Source organism: Mixophyes fleayi, chromosome 4 (genome assembly GCF_038048845.1).
Source record: "Mixophyes fleayi isolate aMixFle1 chromosome 4, aMixFle1.hap1, whole genome shotgun sequence".
NCBI lineage: Eukaryota > Metazoa > Chordata > Amphibia > Anura > Limnodynastidae > Mixophyes > Mixophyes fleayi.
In genome coordinates this window covers 274,104,099-274,127,975 of record NC_134405.1, presented here as the reverse complement: position 1 = coordinate 274,127,975, position 23,877 = coordinate 274,104,099, and the positions used below count along the sequence as shown (strand labels likewise).

At 45.2% G+C, this 23,877-nt stretch overlaps 1 protein-coding gene across 2 annotated transcripts in view; it reads left to right on the top strand.

The window, feature by feature from the left end:
- Nucleotides 1-23,877, top strand: part of LOC142152766 (A disintegrin and metalloproteinase with thrombospondin motifs 2-like) — a 775,540-nt gene that overhangs the window by 568,385 nt on the left and 183,278 nt on the right. For both annotated transcript variants that reach the window (XM_075209748.1, XM_075209747.1), the window contains exon 17: nt 20,979-21,138. In XM_075209748.1, coding sequence (XP_075065849.1) covers nt 20,979-21,138 — 160 coding nt within the window. The remainder of the gene's footprint in view (nt 1-20,978; nt 21,139-23,877) is intronic.

The window sequence follows — 23,877 nt, the reverse complement described above, 5'->3', positions numbered from 1 at the left end:
AGAGAGTTAATTCATATAGTTAAGAGTTACAGATATAGCTTACTGGTATGTCTCCAGGGTTCCAGGTGTGGGAGAGGTTCCAAGTATGTGTGTGTGTGGAGTGATGGAATGAGAGGGATATGTTTGTCTCAATGGCTTATAAACCTTTACCCATAATGCATTGCTTCAGATGGGAGGGCTTGACCTCTGCCACACCCCCGCAACTAGATACGGCCTGTATGACTCAAAGCCTTCTGTTTCCTATCTAGCACATGGTGCTAACAAAGAACTTACTGTGGAGCCATAACAGCAGTGAAATGCTAGTGTCCATTATGCGTGGCTCAAGCTCCGCCCACCGCGACTGCGTCATCAGTGGCGATATAGGAGCTCCTTCACAGTATTATTATCTCACTTGCCGGTAAGGCTCTACTCCTCTTTCAAATAAAAAGTACCTCGTTTCATTCTGAAGTAAGAGGTGTCAGGATTTAGGCAGCGGGGCCTGTGAGGGAAAAGCTGGTGGGCGGCAGTGAGACACGATTGTGGGCAGCGGGCCTGTGAGGGAAAAGAGAATGAGCACCTGTCATGGGGAATAACAGATAAAAGATGGTGAGTGTTGTCAGGGTATTGTTGGTTGAGGAGGGGCTGTGTGGGGAAGAGGCTTCTCCCTCACATGCCCCTTCTGCCCACATGCTTTACTCACACATGTCCCCCCCTCTGTGCCCTGCAGCTTCCATCACACATGCCCCCCTATGCCAAGAGAGAGAGAGACACACACACACACACACACTACCATGTGACCCCTATGTCAAACAGCTTTCACCACACATGCCCCCTGTGCCAGCCCTGCATCCACCACACATGCCCCCTGTGCCAGCCCTGCTTCCACCACACATGCCCCCTGTGCCAGCCCTACTTCCACCACACATGCCCCTGTGCCAGCCCTGCATCCACCACACATGCCCCCTGTGCCAGCCCTGCATCCACCACACATGCCCCCTGTGCCAGCCCTGCTTCCACCACACATGCCCCCTGTGCCAGCCCTGCTTCCACCACACATGCCCCCTGTGCCAGCCCTGCATCCACCACACATGCCCCCTGAGCCAGCCCTGCATCCACCACACATGCCCCCTGTGCCAGCCCTGCATCCACCACACATGCCCCCTGTGCCAGCCCTGCATCCACCACACATGCCCCCTGTGCCAGCCCTGCTTCCACCACACATTCCCCCTGTGCCAGCCCTGCTTCCACCACACATGCCCCCTGTGCCAGCCCTGCATCCACCACACATGCCCCCTGTGCCAGCCCTGCATCCACCACACATGCCCCCTGTGCCAGCCCTGCATCCACCACACATGCCCCCTGTGCCAGCCCTGCATCCACCACACATGCCCCCTGTGCCAGCCCTGCATCCACCACACATGCCCCCTGTGCCAGCCCTGCATCCACCACACATGCCCCCTGTGCCAGCCCTGCATCCACCACACATGCCCCCTGTGCCAGCCCTGCTTCCACCACACATGCCCCCTGTGCCAGCCCTGCATCCACCACACATGCCCCCTGTGCCAGCCCTGCATCCACCAAACATGCCCCCTGTGCCAGCCCTGCTTCCACCACACATGCCCCCTGTGCCAGCCCTGCTTCCACCACACATGCCCCCTGTGCCAGCCCTGCATCCACCACACATGCCCCCTGAGCCAGCCCTGCATCCACCACACATGCCCCCTGAGCCAGCCCTGCATCCCACCACACATGCCCCCTGTGCCAGCCCTGCATCCCACCACACATGCCCCCTGTGCCAGCCCTGCATCCACCACACATGCCCCCTGTGCCAGCCCTGCATCCACCACACATGCCCCCTGTGCCAGCCCTGCATCCACCACACATGCCCCCTGTGCCAGCCCTTCATTCACCACACATGCCCCCTGTGCCAGCCCTGCATTCACCACACATGCCCCCTGTGCCAGCCCTGCATCCACCACACATGCCCCCTGTGCCAGCCCTGCATCCACCACACATGCCCCCTGTGCCAGCCCTGCATCCACCACACATGCCCCCTGTGCCAGCCCTGCATCCCACCACACATGCCCCCTGTGCCAGCCCTGCTTCCACCACACATGCCCCCTGTGCCAGCCCTGCTTCCACCACACATGCCCCCTGTGCCAGCCCTGCTTCCACCACACATGCCCCCTGTGCCAGCCCTGCTTCCACCACACATGCCCCCTGTGCCAGCCCTGCATCCACCACACATGCCCCCTGTGCCAGCCCTGCATCCACCACACATGCCCCCTGTGCCAGCCCTGCATCCACCACACATGCCCCCTGTGCCAGCCCTGCATCCACCACACATGCCCCCTGTGCCAGCCCTGCATCCACCACACATGCCCCCTGTGCCAGCCCTGCATCCACCACACATGCCCCCTGTGCCAGCCCTGCATCCACCACACATGCCCCCTGTGCCAGCCCTGCTTCCACCACACATGCCTCCTGTGCCAGCCCTGCATCCACCACACATGCCCCCTGTGCCAGCCCTGCTTCCACCACACATGCCCCCTGTGCCAGCCCTGCATCCACCACACATGCCCCCTGTGCCAGCCCTGCATCCACCACACATGCCCCCTGTGCCAGCCCTGCATCCACCACACATGCCCCCTGTGCCAGCCCTGCATCCACCACACATGCCCCCTGTGCCAGCCCTGCATCCACCACACATGCCCCCTGTGCCAGCCCTGCATCCACCACACATGCCCCCTGTGCCAGCCCTGCATCCACCACACATACCCCCTGTGCCAGCCCTGCATCCACCACACATGCCCCCTGTGCCAGCCCTGCATCCACCACACATGCCCCCTGTGCCAGCCCTGCATCCACCACACATGCCCCCTGTGCCAGCCCTGCTTCCACCACACATGCCCCCTGTGCCAGCCCTGCATCCACCACACATGCCCCCTGTGCCAGCCCTGCATCCACCACACATGCCCCCTGTGCCAGCCCTGCATCCACCACACATGCCCCCTGTGCCAGCCCTGCATCCACCACACACTCACACACTCACTAGCTTCCCTTCTACTTACCTTTTTGTACACGATATCAGCCAAGATCCGAAAGAAACTATGGCGCTCCTGCACAGATAATACAGCCTTTCAGCAGCCCGCCTAACACTTTCTACCATGTGACCGCTGCGATCACATGACCCTGTGACGTCATATTGACGTGCCAGGGTACCTAAGCCGAAGGGGATTTAGCCGTTACCATATGGAGTGACATTCTCAGCATCTCCACATGGCCTCTCAATGACCATGCATTCCTTTTACTCAACATGAACAGCTGCAATATTTATCTCCCGAGTGGGCACAGCAGTCCAGACATTGAATTGGGGAGATAGAGCAAACAACGCTATGCGCTATTCCCCTTCTCTCTACACAGGCACAACAGGGACACAGTACAGACTACAGGACATGGGAGCTAACCCCATATCTGGCACTGATTGTTTGAGAGGGATTCAGTAGCAGACTCAGAGACCCGGCAATTGGGAGGAGCAAAACCGTACTGGGGGTGGCCTTAGAATCAAACGGTGAGTTAGGGATCCCCAAAACCTGACACCACATAGATGGAGGAACACATACCTTACACCCACACACCCCATGGGCAGAGAAATCATATATGTCACCCAAACCCACCATAATCTGCACCCAATACTATGACATCATCCATTATATATACTGCATCCATCACCCAGACATCCGCTATTATGCATCCTGCACCCATCACACATTATATGTTCCGCACCATCACCCTGTTATAATCCATTATAGATCCTCCCAAATATTTGTACTAATCATGGCTTTGTGCTATCAGTACAGGATCCCAGCACAGAACACTTTTAAATTTCCCGCCCCCAGCTCAGAGCAGTGAATAAATTAACTGACGTCACTGAGGGGCAGGAAGTTTAAAACAGTCTCCGTTACAGCCGCTCTGGCACTGCTCTGAGGTATTAAACTGTGAAATGAGAGCGGTGCCAGGGCTAATAATACTAGAGGGTGCCCTTCATTACCAAAACACCAACCAGCCCCCCTGTACCCAGCAAATATGGTTAATTTCTCCTGCTCACAGAAGAAAATTTCTTAGCGAGAGGGTCAGCCATATTTGCACTCTGAGTAGCCCCGCACACACCTCTATTTAACATATGCAACATTATGAAATTCTGTGAAATCCCTTAGCTTTAAAATGAGGCATATTTTAAATTATGAAAAAACTATAAGTTTCTCAAAAGTTGTCACCGGCTCTAATAGCTTTATAACAAACAAACTCCAAGTTTTAAAATCTCCTGTACAGTGAGTTACGCTCTCCCCAAAAAGAACACAAAAACGGTGACTTTTGCAAAGCAGCAAGTGGAAAAAAACATCGAGATTTTACTTACCTCCCTAACTTTAAATTATTCCTAATTTGTAATATTTTATTCTTTTTTTCTGAAATTTGGCATGCGGCACCTGTGGTCAGTTCCCCATTTGCATGCCAGATTTCAGCTTTCTAGCTTTAATAATTTTTAAAATGTAGCTCCTCAAACAACCTGGCCCCCTCCCCCTCACAGATTTAACATGGCGGAATGCCGTGCAACCTTAATATAAGGGCACAACTGTGCCCTAATAATATGTTATACACACACTATATGGACAAAAATATTCGGACGCTTGACCATTTCACAAACAGGGACTGTAATGTTATTGTATTTAAATATATATACTTTATATACTTTAATATGTAGTTGGTCCCCCTTTTGAATAGATACCAACTTCCATTTTTTTTGGAAGGCTTTCCACAAGATGTTGTAGTGTTTCTGTTGGAATTTGTGCCCATTCATTCTGTAGAGCATATATGAGGTCAGTCGCTGATGTTGGACAAGAACGCCTGGCTTCCAGTCTCCACGCCAGTTCATTAGATGTTTGATGGGGTTGAGGTCAGGGCTCTGTGCAAGCCAGTCAAGTTCTTCCACACTGAACTCATCAAACCATGTCTTTGTAGTCCTTGCTTTGTGCACTTGGAAACAGTCATGTTGGAATAGAAAAAGGTCTTCCCCAAACTATTGACACAAAGTTGGAAGCATAAAATTGTCCAAAATAACTTGATATGCAGAAGTATTAAGTATGTCCTTCACTGGACATAGGGGGCCTAGCCCAAACCCTGAAAAACATCCACTACCATTATCCCTCCTCCACCAAATTTCACAGTTGGCATAATGCAGTCAGGCAGGTAACGTTCTCTCAGCATCTGCAAAAACCCAGACTCGCCGATCTGACTGCAAAACAGAGAAGCGTGATTCCTCACTCCACAGAACACGTTTCCACTGCTCCACAGTCCAGTCTTAGATTACTTTACACCACTCCATCTGACACTTGGCATTGGTCTTTGTGATATGATGTTTGTATGCAGCTGCTCGGCCATGGAAACCCATTCCATTAAGCATCCCACCATTGGGATGAACTGGAACGGAGATTGTGAGCCAGCCCTTCTCGTCCAACATCTGTGCCTGACCTCATAAATTCTCTACAGAATGAATGAGCACATATTACAACAGAAACACTCCAACATCTTGTGGAAAGCTTTCCAAGAATAGTGGAATTGTTATCGCTGCAAACGGGGGATGAACTCCCTGTTAAAGTATATAGTAACAACAGGAGTTATTTAGCTGGCAATCTACAGAGAATGGATGAAAACACAGTTACACATTTGTGCAGCAGTGAACCTAGTTTAAAGATAAACAGGTGGAAGACATATGTGTGACAAAATAATAGTCTGACTTAACTTACATGATTTGAACTTTTTCAAACAGAAACATTAGGCAAACAGGGTGTGTCTCCATTAAGAGCAATCACCAGAGCAGCTGATGAGACCTTCCTTTAAAAGGGAAGGTGGAGTGTCACCTGCCCATCAAGCTATGGCAGTGGGAGGAGTGCCAGGTATAAAAACCTGTCTGTTTTCATTGTTCAGTGTGACCAGGGTCGGACTGGCCTATCGGGAAGCCGGGCTATCCCCCGGTAGGCCCCAACCCCTGTAAACTCTGCCCCCTTCGTTGGTGGGGGGAGCAGGTTATTTATTTTTATTTTTAAAAAAAATATATACTTACCACGTTGCGGCACTGGCGCCCCTCCTCTCTGCTCCGTTCGCATTGAATGTGAGGCGTGATGTCATCAAGTCATGTCCAACATTGATTGAGGAGTGGCGCAGAGAGGACCCAGCACAGAAGAAAGAGGACAGAAGAGAAGAAAAGAGATTAAAGAAGTCAATAGGAAGGTAAGTAAAAGAACAGCGACAAGGGGAGAGCAACAGAAAGGGACAAAGTGATGAAGAAGAGGGGGGAGGCACAGAGTGATGAAGAAGAGGGGGCACAGAGTGATGAAGAAGAGGGGGGGAGGCACAGAGTGATGAAGAAGAGAGGGGGGCAGAAAGGCACACAGTGATGAAGAAGAGGTGGGGTGCAGAAAGGCACAGAGTGATGAAGAAGAGGGGGCAGAAAGGCACGGAGTGATGAAGAAGAGGGGGGACAGAAAGGCACAGAGTGATGAAGAAGAGGGTGGGATGGCACAAGTATTAATCATGGTTCCTATTGATTTAACGCCGGGCCTGGTTGTAATTTTCTAAACGTACCCTTTTTTTTTTTCCAAATAGGGCCCCTTAACATTCCAGGATCCAGACAAGCCAAAACTAAAGATACCAGCAGCCACAGGTGGTGAAAGTAACAAGAACAGGTAGGGCAATCTATCAAATGTTCTGATTCTAGTGGGACAATCCCGAGTTTTGGTGACAGTTCCGCCTAATCTAAGGGGCAGTTCAAGACTGTGTACTCTTTATATACACACTGCATTCTTTATATACTACACTATGGTGCTAGCTGTCCTTCGTGGGCTGACCACTCTATATCTATATTTGTTTGATGTGTACCCATATGAAAGTTGAAATAGATTTGCAAAAGTTATGGTTATTAATGGTGGATCCTTCTAATATCATTTGATCACATGTTGCATGTATTTAAACCATCTAACATGATCAATGTTTAAAACTTTATATCCCAAAGCGATCCAGAGCCAACATATAATGCATCCAAAAGAGAAGCTGTTTGTTTGTCAGCAATTCATAGACTGCAACATGTAAGTTCTTAAAGTGTGTAATTCTCCTCAGTCAACTTTATAGGCTAGCAGAGAATATATTAAGCAGTTGATTTGAGCTGCATATAATGAGGTTTCTTACTGGAATCATAGGGTACACAGTCCATCTAATCACATAGCTGTGCATGCAGCAATTCTCTCAGAAACATCGCTGAGGAAATCGCTGCATAGCGATGAAACGCATCACATTTTCCTTGTTGCCTGGATCAAACTACAGATACATATTGAAGTTTGTGAGCCACTAACATAGGATATATTCAGCCGTTTTTCATATATACAAAACTATCACCAAAGATTGGCAGGAGTATTATACTCAAAGAATTACAATGTCTGTGCACAGATATTCGAAAGGACGTGGAATACACTGTTTTTGTGAGAGAGAGGCGGAGTCATAGAGCGGCTCAGGATCGCAGTGGTCCGTGAGTAACACTTTTGGATGCACACATAGCTGTGCGATTAGATGGACTGTGTATCCTATGATTCAAGGAACAAACCTCCTTATATGCAGCTCAAATCAACGGCTTAATATATTCTCTGCTAGCCTATAAAATTGGCTGAGGACATTCTATAATTTGGGGATTATACATTTTGAGAACTTACATGTGGTGGTCTATGAATTAATGACTAACAAACAGCTTCTCTTTTGGATGCATTATATGTTGGCTCCGGATCGCTTTGGGATATAATGTTTTAAACATTGAACATGTTAGATGGTTCATTGCTGCAGTTTCTGGTTTTATGTGGAACAGTGCTTGAACTAATTGAACTACCAAGCTTCAGTTTTAAACCACCAGTTTGGAAAAACTAATCATATTTGTTAGTCATAACTGGTCCTTTATGGAACCACACTAACTGGGTTGTCTGTGTGAATGCAATCTGGGCCAAGTGCTTGATCTGTCTTTACCTGGAAAGTTTCCTTCTTTTGTTAATACAGATGAAAAGATTTAAAAGATGTTCATTCTTTATAATCTACCACCATTTTTCACATAACGTAGTGGCTGAATTTTATTTGTTTTATTTTTTTTTTTGCTCATTGGATTCGGAAGAAAAAAAGTGTAATTAAACGTGCTTTCTTTAAGAATCTGATCATCTGCTCCAAACTAAGCTAATGTGATTTCCCTTTTTCTCAATTTTGCTAAATTCCTTTCGTTTTTTTCCACCATTATTTTTCAGTCCCTTCTAGTTTTATCAAATTACATTCTCTTTTTTCCCTAATTATCTCCAAAACTTTCTTATCTAACCACATTGGTTGCCTTGTTAATCACTAGAATTAATCACATTCCCATTAATAAGTCTCATTTGTTTGTTTGAGGAAATTGCCTTGCTAAATAAATTACAGTGATTCAGCCCCACTTGAGAGACCAATTGTGTGAAACTGATAACCTCAGACAAAGTGAAGACACTGCTAGAAGGGTTGAGACTGGATTAGAAACTATATAAAGAGCACATGCTGCTGAATAAAACTCGCTCCCTGCATTTTGGAAGAACTGAGTGTCAAGGTGAGGTTACGGTTCCAGCTGAACTGATTGACGATTGGAGTATTACAGAAGAACTGTGAGGATTGGAAAGTACTTTTCTTTCATCTGGAACTTCTGCTGGTCTTTTGGACCTGTGTGTCTGATTAAAAAAAATGGAATGATAGGGAAGCAGAGCTGCTGCTGCCTCTGCAGGGAGTGCCAGAGGAGAATCTCCCAGAGAGATTATAGGAACCTGGATCAGATAGCCAGGGATTGCAAATAGATCACAGATAATGGATTTGTATTTTTGTGTGATATCTGCCCCATCTGCAATATTATTATTTTGTTAACCATTTATTGAATTGCTAGAATTGCTGTTGCTGTTTTGTATTCATAAACCTAAGGAATATTTTTATCTAGATACTTGCTTTGGTGTGAAAAGATGTTCCCACGTTCACATTACTGAGGGTAAATAGCCTGCGAGTGCCCTGTTATTGTGACACAAGTCCAGGAAAGCTCCCTCTCATATCTGTTCTTATACCACTCGAGAAAAGTTGTTTTTCTTTTTCATCCATCTGGAGACACTGTTAACCATGGGGGTAGAGTAGGGTAGGGAGGAGTCTGGCACCCAAATAGTTAATCTTTTGCTGCTGACAGACATATACCCCCACCCATTCCCCACAGAACTCAGTTTGAAGTAGGTGCCCTAGGAGCATGGGCTGAAGTTTGGAGAGCTGCACAGTAAACTGTGTTCAGGCTTTTTTGTTTTAATGCTGTTGACAATAGTGCACGAGTGGCTCTGTAAGACAGAGCACACTCGTGAGCAGAGAAGTACTGTACAGCAGATGAGCAGCGCGGCACCCACTGACAGTTTGTGGCATGGAAGCAGTGAAACTTCTCACAGTGTGAGATGCGGTCTGAGAGACCGCTCTCACACTGCTAGCAGATTGAGGCGCTGCCACAGGCAGTTAGCGCAGGTGCTCTTGCCATGGAATATACCAAGTCCCCTCCTCAAGGAAAGAGGAGGGGTAACTTGAGCTAATGGTCGCGCTATTTGCAGAGGGGAACAAAGGAGCGGATAGGAGTGATTCCACTCACAGGAAGTGTGTGGAAATTGCTGTCAGTCTGCACAGGAGAAACAGAAAGAGCCAGGGAGGGGGAAGTTAGAAAACCTCCCCCCTCCCCCGCTGAGTGAGCATGTGGAAGATTCCTTTTGGCGCCAAATTGCAAAGGAAGGACACAGCAGCCTTTTGGAGGAGGCACAGCTGCTGGCAAACATCTCCCTGCTAACTATCATTTATTTTCTCTATATTGCATGGATAGAGAAGTATAATGGTTATGGGCATATATATATATATATATATATATTAAGTAGAGCCTCTATAAATCTGTTGATTCAGAAATGCTGTAATGTGTTAAGACATAATTAGTTAGTATTTCTGATAACTATTGAGTGTTTGTGCTTGTCTGGTTGTTTGTGGCTTTGTTTTTTCTCCCAATAATGGCTGATAAAAGTAAAGCAACACGTGCCAAACATATGATCTGTTCAAAGTGTAATGTTAAATTAACTAGTGAATGTCTGGATCAGGGGCTTTGTGCTGGTTGTGCTGTGACACCTGTAATATTGCAGCCTAAAACAGCCCTATTCAGGGGACAGAGCCTCCAGAGTGGATGGCAACCTTTTCACAGGGGGTTAATACCATTGTGAACCTGTTATCTAAACCAGCAGAGATCCCAGTGGTGGCTATGAGACTTCCATCTACCTCTGAGATACAACCCCCAGTGAAGTTAGGAGGAGAAATGAGTAGTTCATTACCGCCAGAGGTTGTACAATTTCCTTCCCCGGCACTGCAAGAGTCACCCCACAGTTGGGAGGCGGGATGGTCGGCAGTGGCTAGAGGTCTTGACCGACTTAACCAATTGCTGGAAAATCCTAGACATATTCGTAGTTATAAAAGACATAGATCAGCTAATACGCTGTTGTCTCTGTCTGATTCAGAGGGATCCTCGGTGGAGGAAGGTGAATTGTTAGAGGATTCTGATCTTTCACTTATAGAATCAGAAGGAAGCTCCAGGCACCAGGGTATGGACTATCTGGTAAAAGCAGTACATCAGACCTTGGGGTTTATTGAAATAGAGGAGATGAGGTCCCTGGACCGGTCTCTCTTTAAGAAGGCTTCTAAACAGGTGGTCAGGTTCCCTCCCTCAGCAAAGCTGAGAGATATTGCAGAGGCCTCTTGGAAGCATCCGGACAAGAGGTTCACTGTGCCTAGAAAATTTGGTTCATTATATCCTTTACAAGAGGAGGACATGACCAGATGGGAACAGGTGGCGAGAGTAAATGCGCCTGTGGCGAGACTGGTTCGCCAGACCACACTACCCGTACCAGGAACGGCAGCCCTTCAGGATTCGACTGATCGTAAGTTGGAAACTTTTTTGAAATCGGTCTTTACGGCTGCTGGTACAAACTTCAGACCGGCATTATCTTCGGCCTGGGTAGCAAGGGCTATGGAAGCCTGGGCTGGGCAGTTAGAGTCTGCATTACAGGATTCAGAACTTCTCCCACTGGCAATGCACCTTAAGGAGGCGGCAGGATATATATATGAGGCGGCCCAGAATTTAGCCTCCATATCATCTTCTATTTCTGCTGCAGCAGTAGCAGCAAGAAGAACATTATGGTAAAGAGCCTGGGATGCGGATTTGGAGTCAAAAGATCATTAGAATCCATTCCGTATACTAGTGGGATGCTATTTGGTCCAGGGTTGGACTCCTGGATTTCACAGGCCTGTGAATGCTCCTAGACCCAGAGTTCCAAGGTTTAGTTCTTTTGGACAGCCTTTTCGCGGTGGCGCGTCTGGCAGATGCCAGACAGTTAGGTCAAGGGCTGCTGGAGGTAGGAGACAGTTGCTTAGAGGAAGGTCATCCTTTTCCTCCATGGCAGCAAGGTCCTCGTCCGCCAAGCTGCCGAATAGACCGACAGCATGACTACCACCCTCCTCTGATAACGGAGGGGGGGAGTGGGAGGACAGCTGCTGGGGTTTGCCCAGCAGTGGACAGAGTCTTCAGCGAACAGGTGGGTTCAGGGGATCATGAGAAGGGGTTACATGATAGAGTTGGTGGAGCCTGCGCCACACAGGTTTTTTGTAACCAGTTTACCCCGCTGTCCTCAAAAAAGACAGGCAATGCTCTCTTCTGTCGATTTGCTTCTTTTAAAGAAGGTTATTGTACAGGTTCCTGAGTACCAAAGAAGGGGAGGGGTTTTACTCAAACCTATTCTTGGTACAGAAACCGGATGGTTCATTCAGACCAGTGCTGAACCTCAAGCAGCTAAATCTGCATCTGAGAGTAGATTTTTTCAGGATGGAATCCCTAAGATCTGTCATAGATGGCCTGAAGGCAGGCCAGTTCATGGCATCAATAGACATCAGGGATGCCTATCTTCATGTGCCGATCTGGGAGGGGCATTAGCCGCTTCTCAGATTCACGGTAGGATCAGCTCACTATCAGTTCAGAGCCCTTCCGTTCGGGCTTGCTACAGCCCCAAGGGTATTCACAAAGATTATGGCAGCACTCCTTCACTCCAAAGGGGTGCAGATTGTAACTTATTTGGACGAATCTTCTAATCAAGGCGTCAAAGGTTCAGTTGTTGGCACAACATCTTTGCCTTACGGTGAGGGTTCTGGAACAGCACGGTTGGCTCCTGAATGTAACAAAGTCACAAATGATCCCTTGTCAGAGAATGACATTTTTGGGACTAATAATGGACACTGCAGACAGCAGAGTTTTTCTTCCAGAGGACAAGATAAGGTCCTTGATGGAGTGGACAGACAGGGTTCTGTCACACAGAAGGCTGTCAGTACTCATGTGTATGAAGCTGCTAGGAAAGATGGTGGCATCTTTCGAGACGCTGCCATACGGAAGGATCCACTCCAGATGTCTTCAATGGGACATTCTGAGGAAGTGGTCGGGGTCCTTCCTCTGTCGCCAGTGGATGAGGTTATCTCTAGAGACGAGAAAATCCCTCAGCTGGTGGTTGTTAAAGGACAACCTAATAAAGGGCAGATCCTTTGCCCCGTGGGCCTGGATCTTAGTATCCACAGATGCCAGTCTGAGAGGTTGGGGGGCAGTGGTCCTTCACCTAAGTGTCACTCACCGGACCGTGAGTGCCTCTGCGCTGGTGCGTGGCTACCTAGCCTTCCTGCCGGCACCTATCCTGAACCGCGGCCGTCCGCCATCCTGATGGTCTGCGCATGCGCAGCTCCCAAGAACTCTTGTGACTGTTTCTTTTAATCCAAATTGATTGATCAGGCAACTCCCTATTTAAGGCACCTGTGTGCATTACCTCATTGCCTGATCTTGGAGTCTCATTCCCTGTGAGTCTCTGAAGGTGTTCCCTGTGTTCTACTAGTGTCTTCAGTTTCCTGCTGATTCCTGATCTACTCATCGCTGGTTTCCATACCCGCTACTATCTCCTGTGTACTACTAGTGGCTTCAGTTTCCTGCTGATTCCTGATCTACTCATCGCTGGTTTCCATACCCGCTACTATCTCCTGTGTACTACTAGTGTCTTCAGTTTCCTGCTGATTCCTGATCTACTCATCGCTGGTTTCCATACCTGCTACAGTCTCCTGTTTCCTGCCTGTGTCCTCAGCTGGACTCTGATTACCAGATCTACTCACCTGTGGTTCTTACACTCGTCTCTGCCGTCCAGCGTCTCTGCAGTTCCTGCACCTCCCTGTGGACAGACTGTTCTACTGAATAGCGGTATGCCTATCTGTTATTGACTTTCTATGTTTACTCTGCATATCCGCTAGGACAAGTCTCCACGCTCACCAGCGGTATCCATACCCGCTATAGACTGTTATTGTTTCGCTGCATACCTGTTTGGAATTAACCGTACTACTCAGTCGTTATATGCATAACTGTGATTGACTATCCATTATTGGCCTGCATATCTGTGCTGAGCAAGTCTCTACCAAGCAGCGCCACACATACCGTTATATAGACTTTGTTGGATACGCTGCATACCTATTGGGATCAAGTTCCTCTGTGCTCTCAGTGTCTGCATCCTATTATCTTTGTATGCTTCCACTCATCAACACTTGTACACATCCTCACCTATTAAGCAGTGGTACAACTTGCTATACGCAGACCACTGACTTCCCCGCTACCTACCTGCACCTGGACAAGTCTTCTCACCATAAGCAGTGGTACAACTTGCTATACGCAGACCACTGACTTCTCCGCTACCTACCTGCACCTGGACAAGTCTTCTCACCATAAGCAGTGGTACAACTTGCTATACGCAGACCACTGACTTCCCCGCTACCTACCTGCACCTGGACAAGTCTCTTCACCATAAGCAGTGGTACAACTTGCTGTACGCAGACCACTGACTTCCCTGCTACCTCCCTGCATTTACTCACGTCCATCCTGATCTCCGTGTACAAATCTGCCTTTCCATTATATCAGCTAGTCGCTGATTCATTGACCAAAGATTGCTGCAAGTCACTGACTTTCCTATTATTTATTGGCATTCTCTCTCCATCTGCTGTGATATCTGTTCCGCTAGTCACCCCGCTACCAGAGGACCGTTGTGTGAACTTCACTACTCTGGTAAGCCCAGTCATCTGGTGAATTCCTGGGCAAGACTCCTAGTGCCCGTGACACTAAGGATGCAGGGTCTGTGGTCAGAGAGACAGTTGGTTCTTCCCATAAATGTGCTGGAACTTATGGCCATCCTGAAAGCACTGCAGAGGGCTAAGGGTGTGTTACAGGGAAGGCTGGTTCGCATCCAGTCTGACAATGCCACGGCAGTGTCATACATAAAAAGACAAGGGGGCACCAGGAGTGCAAGAGTGATGAGGGTCACGTTTCAGATTTTGGCCTGGGCAGAAAGATACGTGCCTGCTCTGTCAGCAGTGTTTATCCCAGGGAAACAGAACGTACAAGCAGACTATCTAAGTCACTACCAGGGGAGTGGGCTCTGCATCCGGAAGTATTCCAGTTGCTGTTGGACAAATGGGGACTTCCGGATCGAGACCTGATAGCGTCAAGAGTCAACAGGAAAGTCCCAGAGTTTTGCGCAAGAACAAGGGACCCACTGGCTGTGGCAGTGGACGTCCTAACAATGCCTTGGGACTTCGGGTTAGGATACCTGTTCCCCCCCCCCCCATATCAATGTTTCCCAGGGTCCTCCGCAGGGTCAGGCAGGGAGATCGACCTGTCATTCTGGTGGCTCCAGCCTGGCTGCGAAGAGTATGGTTCCCAGAGATTCTTCTGGTAGCAGAAGGTCAAGGGGTTCGGTTGCCACTTCGAAGAGATCTGCTGACCCAGGGACTATTCTTGCATCAGGGTCTGGACTGGCTGAATTTAATGGCATGGCTTTTGAATCCAGTCTGTGGAGAGCCAGGGGGTTCTCTGGAAGTGTAGTAGGCACTCTCCTAAGAGCCAGGAAGCCAATTTCGGCTAGGATTTATCACCGCATCTGGCATGTGTATATAAGGTGGTGTAGAAAGAAATCTTACAATTTAAAATCCTTTTGTCTGGCTAGATTTCTAGCTTTTTTTGAAGGGTGGCTTGGACGCGGGTCTCTGGTTGGGAACCTTAAAGGTTCAGGTGTCAGCATTGTCAGTGTATTTTCACAGACGGCTGGCGGAGATTCCGGATGTTAAACCTTTCTTGCAGGGAGTGCTTCACATACAGCCGCCCTGCGTGCATCCTACGGATCCTTGGGATCTTAATTTGGTCCTAGACATGTTGCAGGAGCCTCCATTTGAACCACTACGCTCAGCGGAATTGCGGTTCTTGACTTGGAAGGCATTTTTCCTGCTGGCTATTGCCTCAGCTAGGAGGGTCTCCGAGCTGGGGGCCTTATCGTATAAAGAACCTTATTTGGTCTTTCATGAGTATAGGGCAGTTTTAAGGATTATTCCATCCTTCCTCCCTAAAGTGGTGTCGGGTTTCCATATCAATCAGGAAATAGTAGTTCCGGTGTTCAGAGAGGAACCTCAGGCTGCCGGGACAAAAGGGAGTAAATGTTTAGATGTGGTTAGGGCGTTGCAGATATATGTTAAGAGAACTGCAAAAATACGTAAGACAGATTCTCTCTTTGTGTAATTTATTTCTCGAGGCGAGAATGGCCTGCGTCTAAGCAATCAATTGCTAGATGGCTTACCCTAACAATTAGGGAGGCTTATGTCTGTGCTAATCGTCCTGTGCTGAAGCGTATTGTTGCCCATTCTACCCGTTCAGTTGGAGCGTCTTGGCAGCGCGGAATGGGGCATCAGCAGGCCAGCTATGCAGAGCAGCTACCTGGTCTTCGGTCCATAATTTCACAAAATTCTACCAATTTAATGTTTTTGCGTATAAGGACGCCTCATTTGGCCGTAGTGTTCTACGTGCGGGGCGATCAGAGCGGTCCCACCCATTAGAGGGACTGCTTTAGTAAGTCCCCATGGTTAAAAGTGTCCCCCAGATGGATGAAAAAGAAAAGAGGATTTATACTTATGATAAATCGGTTTCTCTGATTCCATCTGGGGGACACTGTGTTCTCCCCTCTTTTCTTTGTTTTGTATATCTTGGTTGATTGGCCTGTCCTCCTAGGGCTTTGTTAATCAAACTGAGTTCTGTGGGGAAGGGGCGGGTGTATATAGCTGTCAGCAAAAGATTTGGGTGCCAGACTCCTCCCTACCCTACTCTACCCCCATGGTTAACAGTGTCCCCCAGATGGAATCAGAGAAACCGATTTATCGTAAGTATAAATCCTCTTTTTTTTTTAAATAGATAAAATTCATCTTCATTTGACAAAATCACTCATTTCATTATGTCAATTTATAACTGGACAATTAAAATCACTCATGTGAAGGAGCACATTTTTCATTGCTGTCCTTTCAGTTTGTAATTATTTAATAATGAATCATTTCAGTACAATCATTTATACTAAGTGGTTTATGTCAACCGCCACTTTTTATTTATAGCGTCTTTTTTATTTATAAGTATATCTCATACTTGCCAACTCTCCTGGAATGTCCGGGAGACTCCAGCATACCGCGAGAGTCTCACGGACTCCCGGGAGAGTGTGGAAATCTCCCGCATCTGGCAGAATTCTGCCCACTTCCAAATGAAGTTGGCAGAATTAGATCCAAAACCCCGCGATTCACCGGGAATCACTGTGTTTGGCTCTGCCTCTGCTGTCAAATGACGCGTTTGTGTCATTACATTATGGGGCGGAGCCAAAATGACGCAATCCCGCAACTTCAGAAACTTGGCAAGTATGGTATATTTACTAAGGGCTTAAACAGAATGTTACAGATCCAGAAACGCCTCCTCCTTTTGTATCTTTCCTATACAGTCATGGCTAAAAGTTTTCAGAATGACACAAGTATTGGTTTTTACAAAGTTTGCCGCTTCAGTGTTTTTAGACTTTTTTTGTCATATTTTTGCTATGGTATACTGAAATAAAATTACAAGCATTTCATAAGTGTAAAAGGCTTTTATTGACAATCGCATTAAGTTTATGCAAAGAGTCAATTTTTGCAGTGTTGACCCTTCGTTGTGAAAACCTCTGTAATTCGCCCTGGCATGCTGTCACTCAACTTCTGGGCCACATTCTGAGTGATGGTCACCCATTCTTGCCTAATCAAAGCTTGGAGTTTGTCAGAATTTGTGGGTTTTTGTTTGTCCTCCTGCCTCTTGAGGATTGACCACAAGTTATCAATGAGATTATGGTCTGGGGAGTTTCCTGGCCATGGACCCATAATTTTGATCCCCAAGCCACTTAATTATCACTTTTGCCTTATGGCAAGGTGCTCCATCATGCTGGAAAAGGCATTGTTCGTCACCAAACAGTTTTTGGATGATTGGGAGAAGTTGCTCTTGGAGGATGTTTTGGTACCATTCTTTATTCATGGCTGTGTTCTTAGACAAAATTGTAAGTGAGCCCACTCCCTTGGCTGAGAAGCAACCCTGCACATGAATGCTCTCAGGATGCTTTACTTTTGGCATGACACAGAATTGATAGTAGCGCTCACCTTTCCTTCTCCGGAGAAGCGTTTCTCCAGATGCCCCAAACAATCTGAAAGGGGATTCATCAGAAATAATGACTTTACAACAGTCCTCAGCAGTCCAATCCCTGTACCTTTTGCAGAATATCAGTCTGTCCCTGATGTTTTTCCTGGAGAGAAGTGGCTTCTTTGCTGCCCTTCTTGACACAAGGCCATCCTCTAAAAGTCTTTTCTTCACTGTGCGTGGAGTTGCACTCATACCTGCCTGCTGCCATTCCTGAGTACGCTCTGCCTCTATCCCTCAGCTGAATCAACTTTAGGAGATGGTCCTAGCACTTGCTGGATGTTTTTTGGGTGCCCTGAAGCCTTCTGCACAACTATTGAACCTCTCTCCTTGAAGTTCTTGATGATCCAATAAATGTTTGATTTAGGTGCAATCATACTAGCAGCAATAGCTTTGCCTGTGAAGCCCTTTTTATGCAAAGCAATGATGACTGCATGTGTTTCCTTGCAGCTTACCATTGTTAACAGGGGAAAAACAATGATTTCAAGCACCACCCTCCTTTTAAAGCTTCCAGTCTGTTATTCTAACTCAAGCAGCATGACAGTGTGATATCCAGTCTTGTCCCCGTCAACACTTCATCTGTTCACTCTTCATGACATTCTAGAGTATATGCAAATTACCCTCATAAAAACTGAGGCAGCAGACTTTGTGAAAAATAATATTTATGTCATTCTCAAAACATTTGCCCATCACTGTACTTCTCAAGCATGTTGTATCCTTCCAAATGGACTGTGTAAATGTGTAATAAAGTCAAGTCTCAGATATACCCACTACATTGTAATTTACTTCGAAATGCATTAATTCCTAGTTCATCTACTTTTTTTGGAAGACTAAGGCGCTCCTTCACATGGGTGATTTTACCTATCTAGTTATAATTTGGCACAATGAAATTAGTGATTTTGTCAAATGAAGCCGATTTTTATCTATTTGAAAATAGTTAAAAGTCAAGTGGAAAATATGAGCATGTTGCACAATTAAGCAGTTCACTGTCACATTTAATTGTGCTGTGAATCCCAGTCTCTTTATGTATTAGCGGTATGATATTGAAGTTTTGTGGTATGATACAGCAGTGACAGAGTAATCATCTGGCCTAGAGAACATGCAAACAAAATATTGTCTTTAAATTACTTAGGCTTCGCCTGAGGAAAGGGGTAGAGCTCTCAAAGTTTGTCTGAATAAGAAAATTTAACATCAAATAATACTTTTAGCAAACCGGTTATAAGGAAAAAATGATATGTAATGTATGTCTTGTTACATTGATTAATTTAAAATATGTTGTTGTAATTTATCTGTAGTTTAAGTAATTATCCAGTTGGAACAAGACATTACTGGCTAATAATACCCTGTGTTGAAGGGATTATTACTATTATAGACTATGCCTAGATTCTGTCAGTAACCTGAACTCCCTCTAGTTAGGTGGGCGGCACAGGCTCCCAGTGGGAACAGTAAGGAGAGCATGTATAAGTCAAATGCCTGACAAGAGTCAGAAAGCAATGTTCACACAGAGAATTATGAAAAAGAAAGGGTGCACAGGAGACACCAAGCTTGCTACCACCTTCTCTCTATTTACATCTGAAATATTTATTGTAAGCTGTGCTGAGACTGGTGTGTCACAATTAGGGGTGTGCACCGGGCACTTTTAGTGTTTTGGGTTTTGGGTTCTGATTAGCTTGTGGTTTTGGGTTCTGATTTGTTTTTCCAAAACACCTGACGAAAGGTTTTGGTTCTGATTTAGGGTTTTGGGTTCTGATTTATTTTCAAAAAAGCATAAAAAGCGCTAAAATCCATTTATTATTTTTTTTTACACTCCTACGCTATTATTAACCTCAATAACATTCAATAACAATCATTTCCACTAATTTCCAGTCTATTCTGAACACCTCACACCTCACAATATTCTTTTTAGTCCAAAACGTTGCACCGCGGTAGCTTTCTAGACTGCGTAGTGGAGTGGTACCGGGGCCACAATATATCACCCTCAACGGGTCTGAATTCCACTGCACAGATGCCTGCTCCTACATCCTCTGCAGCATATACAGGGTGTAGTTCGAGCGCGTCAATACTTCTTGTTTTTGACGATGACAGGTCATTTTCATTAATTTTGGATTTGCCCCCAACACTGAATGTAGTTGATACGCATCTATCTGGACTGCGTAGTGGAGTGGCCCCGGTACCCAATTTGGTACCGGGGCCACAATATATCATCAAAGCTTACGAAGGGCTTCATCCACAAGAGCTACATGCTTGGTGGAATCGCAGTGGTTTACTAGCTCCTCCCTCACTTTCTCTTGTAATATAGATTGCAGTACCTATTCTCTTGCACTGCTTAAAAATTGAACGTATTAAATGTAATATAGATTGCAGTACCTATTCTCTGGAACTGCTTAAAGAATGAACGTAGTAAATGTAATATAGATTACAGTACCTATTCTCTTGCACTGCTTAAAAATTGAACGTATTAAATGTAATATAGATTGCAGTTCCTATTTTTTGGACTGCAGAAACAGTGAATGTAGGTATTGCAGTACTAATATTTCAGGACTGCAATAATATATTGCTCTAGAATTTTTTTTATATTTTTTTAATTATTTTTTATTATATTTTTTTATTTTTTTTTGGGAGTTTTTAATAATTAGACAATTACTATGGACTTAGCACAAAAATGCACAGGACTAAAGCACCACTGGACTCAGCAGGACAGACACTGACCAAAGCACCACTGGACTCAGCAGGACAGAGCAGAGGACAAAAGGACCACTGGACTCAGCAAAGACAGAGCACTGGACACAAGCATAAAGCACAACTGGACTGATCACGCAGGAGTACCACTACCCTACAACCTCCCTCTACCCTGATCACAGGCCAAATGAAAATGGCGGCCGCTAGCGGGGAATTTATGCAATCAGAGTCTCGCGAGATCCAACGCAAGACTTGGACGTCAGAGCCTCAGTTTCATTTTTTTTGGCGCTGGAAATACCCGAACAGTGCTCAGATCCCGTCGGATCCGCACTGTTCGGGTGGGCTCGGATTAGCGGAATCCGAGCACGCTCATCCTTAGTCACAATAGCAGTGACTGTTATTGTAAGAGTGCACTCTGAGCTGACAGGCTGACAGACATTCTGAGCATTACTAGTAGAATAAGCTGCCCACATTAACAGTCAGTTAGCCTCTAATCAATAGCAATATTGTGCAGAATGTGTTTATTTAATTACCCCTTCCCTTTCAACATGCAACATATCTATACTGCATTTAACTTTACATCTATTAAAGTTCTGCTTTAATTTTTATACGCAAATGTTTCTTTTCTTTCCAGGTAATTCCTCATGGAAATGTCAAACTGTCCTTGTCTTATAAATACATGATACATGAAGATTCCTTAAATGTAGGTAACAACTATGTTCTGGAGGAGGAAGTGGTTGAATATGAGTGGGCTTTGAAGAAATGGTCTCATTGTTCCAAACCTTGCGGAGGAGGTAATTAATATAATCCTCTATTTATACAGCACCAGTATATTACTATGCACTTAACACATGTAAAATACAACTAAAGATTTGTTTATCATAAGCTCACACTTGGAAGAACCAATCATGCTTTGTTTGTATGCTGCCAAAGGTCTTAATAAAAAGACATCCTAGGAGTTTCAGTTATCTGTTTTATTTAGACGTTAAAATAAAACAAATAATGTAACACTTGATACACACATGTCATAGCTGTATGCTTACTTTTCCAGGGTGTCAGTTTATAGGGCAGTTTCTAAAAGAGAACAACAACCCCCAATTAGCCCAATACTCTGGACCTTTCTGCGGTACAATAGCAAACTACTTCCTACAGGCCCTAAGGTGCACAAATCCGACAAGCCTGTCCTGACTACAATTTTACAGCCATGGAATTAAAAGCCTCAGACCAAATTTCTGACTACACAGCCAGACTCTGAGCTAATGGGGGACATATGGATTTACCCAATCACAGTATGAGTGATGCAAATTGTGCAATTTTCACAAAAGGCTGAGATACTAACAGAACTGTTTATATTCATATGTATGGTGCAGACCAAGGAGAAAGCACTGAACATATTAAAGCTAAGGTAGAGGAATTTATTTTCATCTCATAAAAAAAGCAGTACATTAGAACTGATGTTTCCTCACTGAGGGAGAAATTGATAAATGTGGAAGGCCGGTCTCACAATGGTCTTACGCTTCCCCCAACACAGTTCATTTCAGAATTCTCCTACCGCAGATGTCAGACTAAGAGCTCCACACGTTGCCTCACAGAAGATTCTCAAGGACATTTTGCATGGAGTACATTTCATCTATATCAAGAAAAATATGCTTAAGGCAACAAGAGACCTCATGCCGAAATAGTCCTTTAGTTTTTCTCTTTTTGGACAGCAGTGTAGCTTCAAACACTAGTACATTTTTTTTATATTACGTTTGAATTATTTTTAGCGCCTGATGCTCATTTTTTTTTAAGGTACTTTTAAAATCTTTCCAGAACTTTCGCCCTTAACAATTGCAAAGTGAAAATTGTTTTCTGTAATTAATACTGCTCTCAAGAACATTAAAGTAGCATACAGGTGGTTACTCCTAGTATTCCTTTAAGTTAAGAGCAACGGTACTACAAACACTATTTTATCTCTAGATATATCTAATGAGATGTCAATGTTTATGACTATAAGTTCTTTCAGACTTAACTCTCCAAGCAAATTGTGCATGGCTTTGCAGTCCTTCTTTTAAGCTACAGCTGCAGTGATAGCTATTCTGGATACTTATTTCTCATCAATAACCTACCCCATACATCTAGTAAGAATTTTCCACAATGCTTAATAATAGGGTTGTTATTTTTAATGTTAAATGTCCCTTGAGTTCCAACCAAATTTTAACTGAGAAGAACAATACATACTTAATCCTGATTGGAGTATTGGAGGTCTGCTCCATTGTAATTGTTTGTTTGTATTGCTTTAATACTAGACAATTACCACTTGTGAAGAAACCTTTTGCAGAGATGAATACTGATTAAACTGTGTCATTACTCTGTTAGTCGCACCAAAAGCGGATCTGAAAATGAGGCAAAATGTAATTCTAAGAAAGTGTCGGATCTTGCAAGTTTTGGATCAATATCTTTCGTATATAGCACTCCCTCGTGTTCTCAGTTGCCGTTTTAGAAGTGAGAGCCTGTGGGTAGGAAGGTAGCTGGCAGGCTGTGCTCTGAAAATTGTGTGTAGAGTGACTAGAGTGTTATAGTAAGAGAGGGAATTTGAATAGAAAACAATAGCTGTGATTATTTTAATGCAGTTTATTTATGTAGAGATCAGTCAGCTAGAATAGTTTGCTGATCAATTGGGAGTCAGTCTGTCAGAAAGTTTAGAGTAGTGACGTGTTATTATAGTAAATATACTGTATATGTGTATATGTATGTATATATATATATATATATATATATATATATATATATATATATATATATATATATATATATATACACACATACATATATACACATATATATATATATATGTATGTATGTGTGTGTGTGTGTGTGTATGTGTATGTGTATGTATATGTATGTGTATGTGTATGTGTATATATATATATATATATATAAATAATATAAATGCCTAGTGGCGTGTGTTAGTCTATCTGTGTGTGTGTGTGTGTGTGTGTGTGTGTGTGTGGAGAAAAAAAAACCAAGCTGTAGCGCCACCTGCTGGGCGGAGTTATACACTGACCTACTAAATTCTTAGTGTGTGTTTGGTATACTAAGATGTTTTTAATTTGTTAATTTAATTTGTTAATTGTTAAAAGTGTTTATAAAGATTTTAAAAAATATATATATATATTTCTTGAAGTAGAAGTGACAGTTGGGAGTGGTTGGTGGTTGCCGGGGGTGACAGTTGGGAGTGGTTGGTGGTTGCCGGGGGTGACAGTGGGGAGTGGTTGGTGGTTGCCGTGGGTGACAGAGCGAGAGGAGTATGATACTCAGGACCGCTGAGAGAGATCCCTGTGTCTGGATAGACATCTGGATAGATGTGGCGATGAAAATGAAGGATGAGGTGATGGAGAAGAATGATGAGGTGGTGACATGTGGACAAAACCACGTTAAAAAAGGGCGCTTGCATCGGGAAGTAACGCTCTTCCCCTGAGGAGGCCTGGCCTAGCCCCAAATGCATGACAAGAACCTTTTTAACACCTTAAGTAGCTTGATTTGACTAGAAT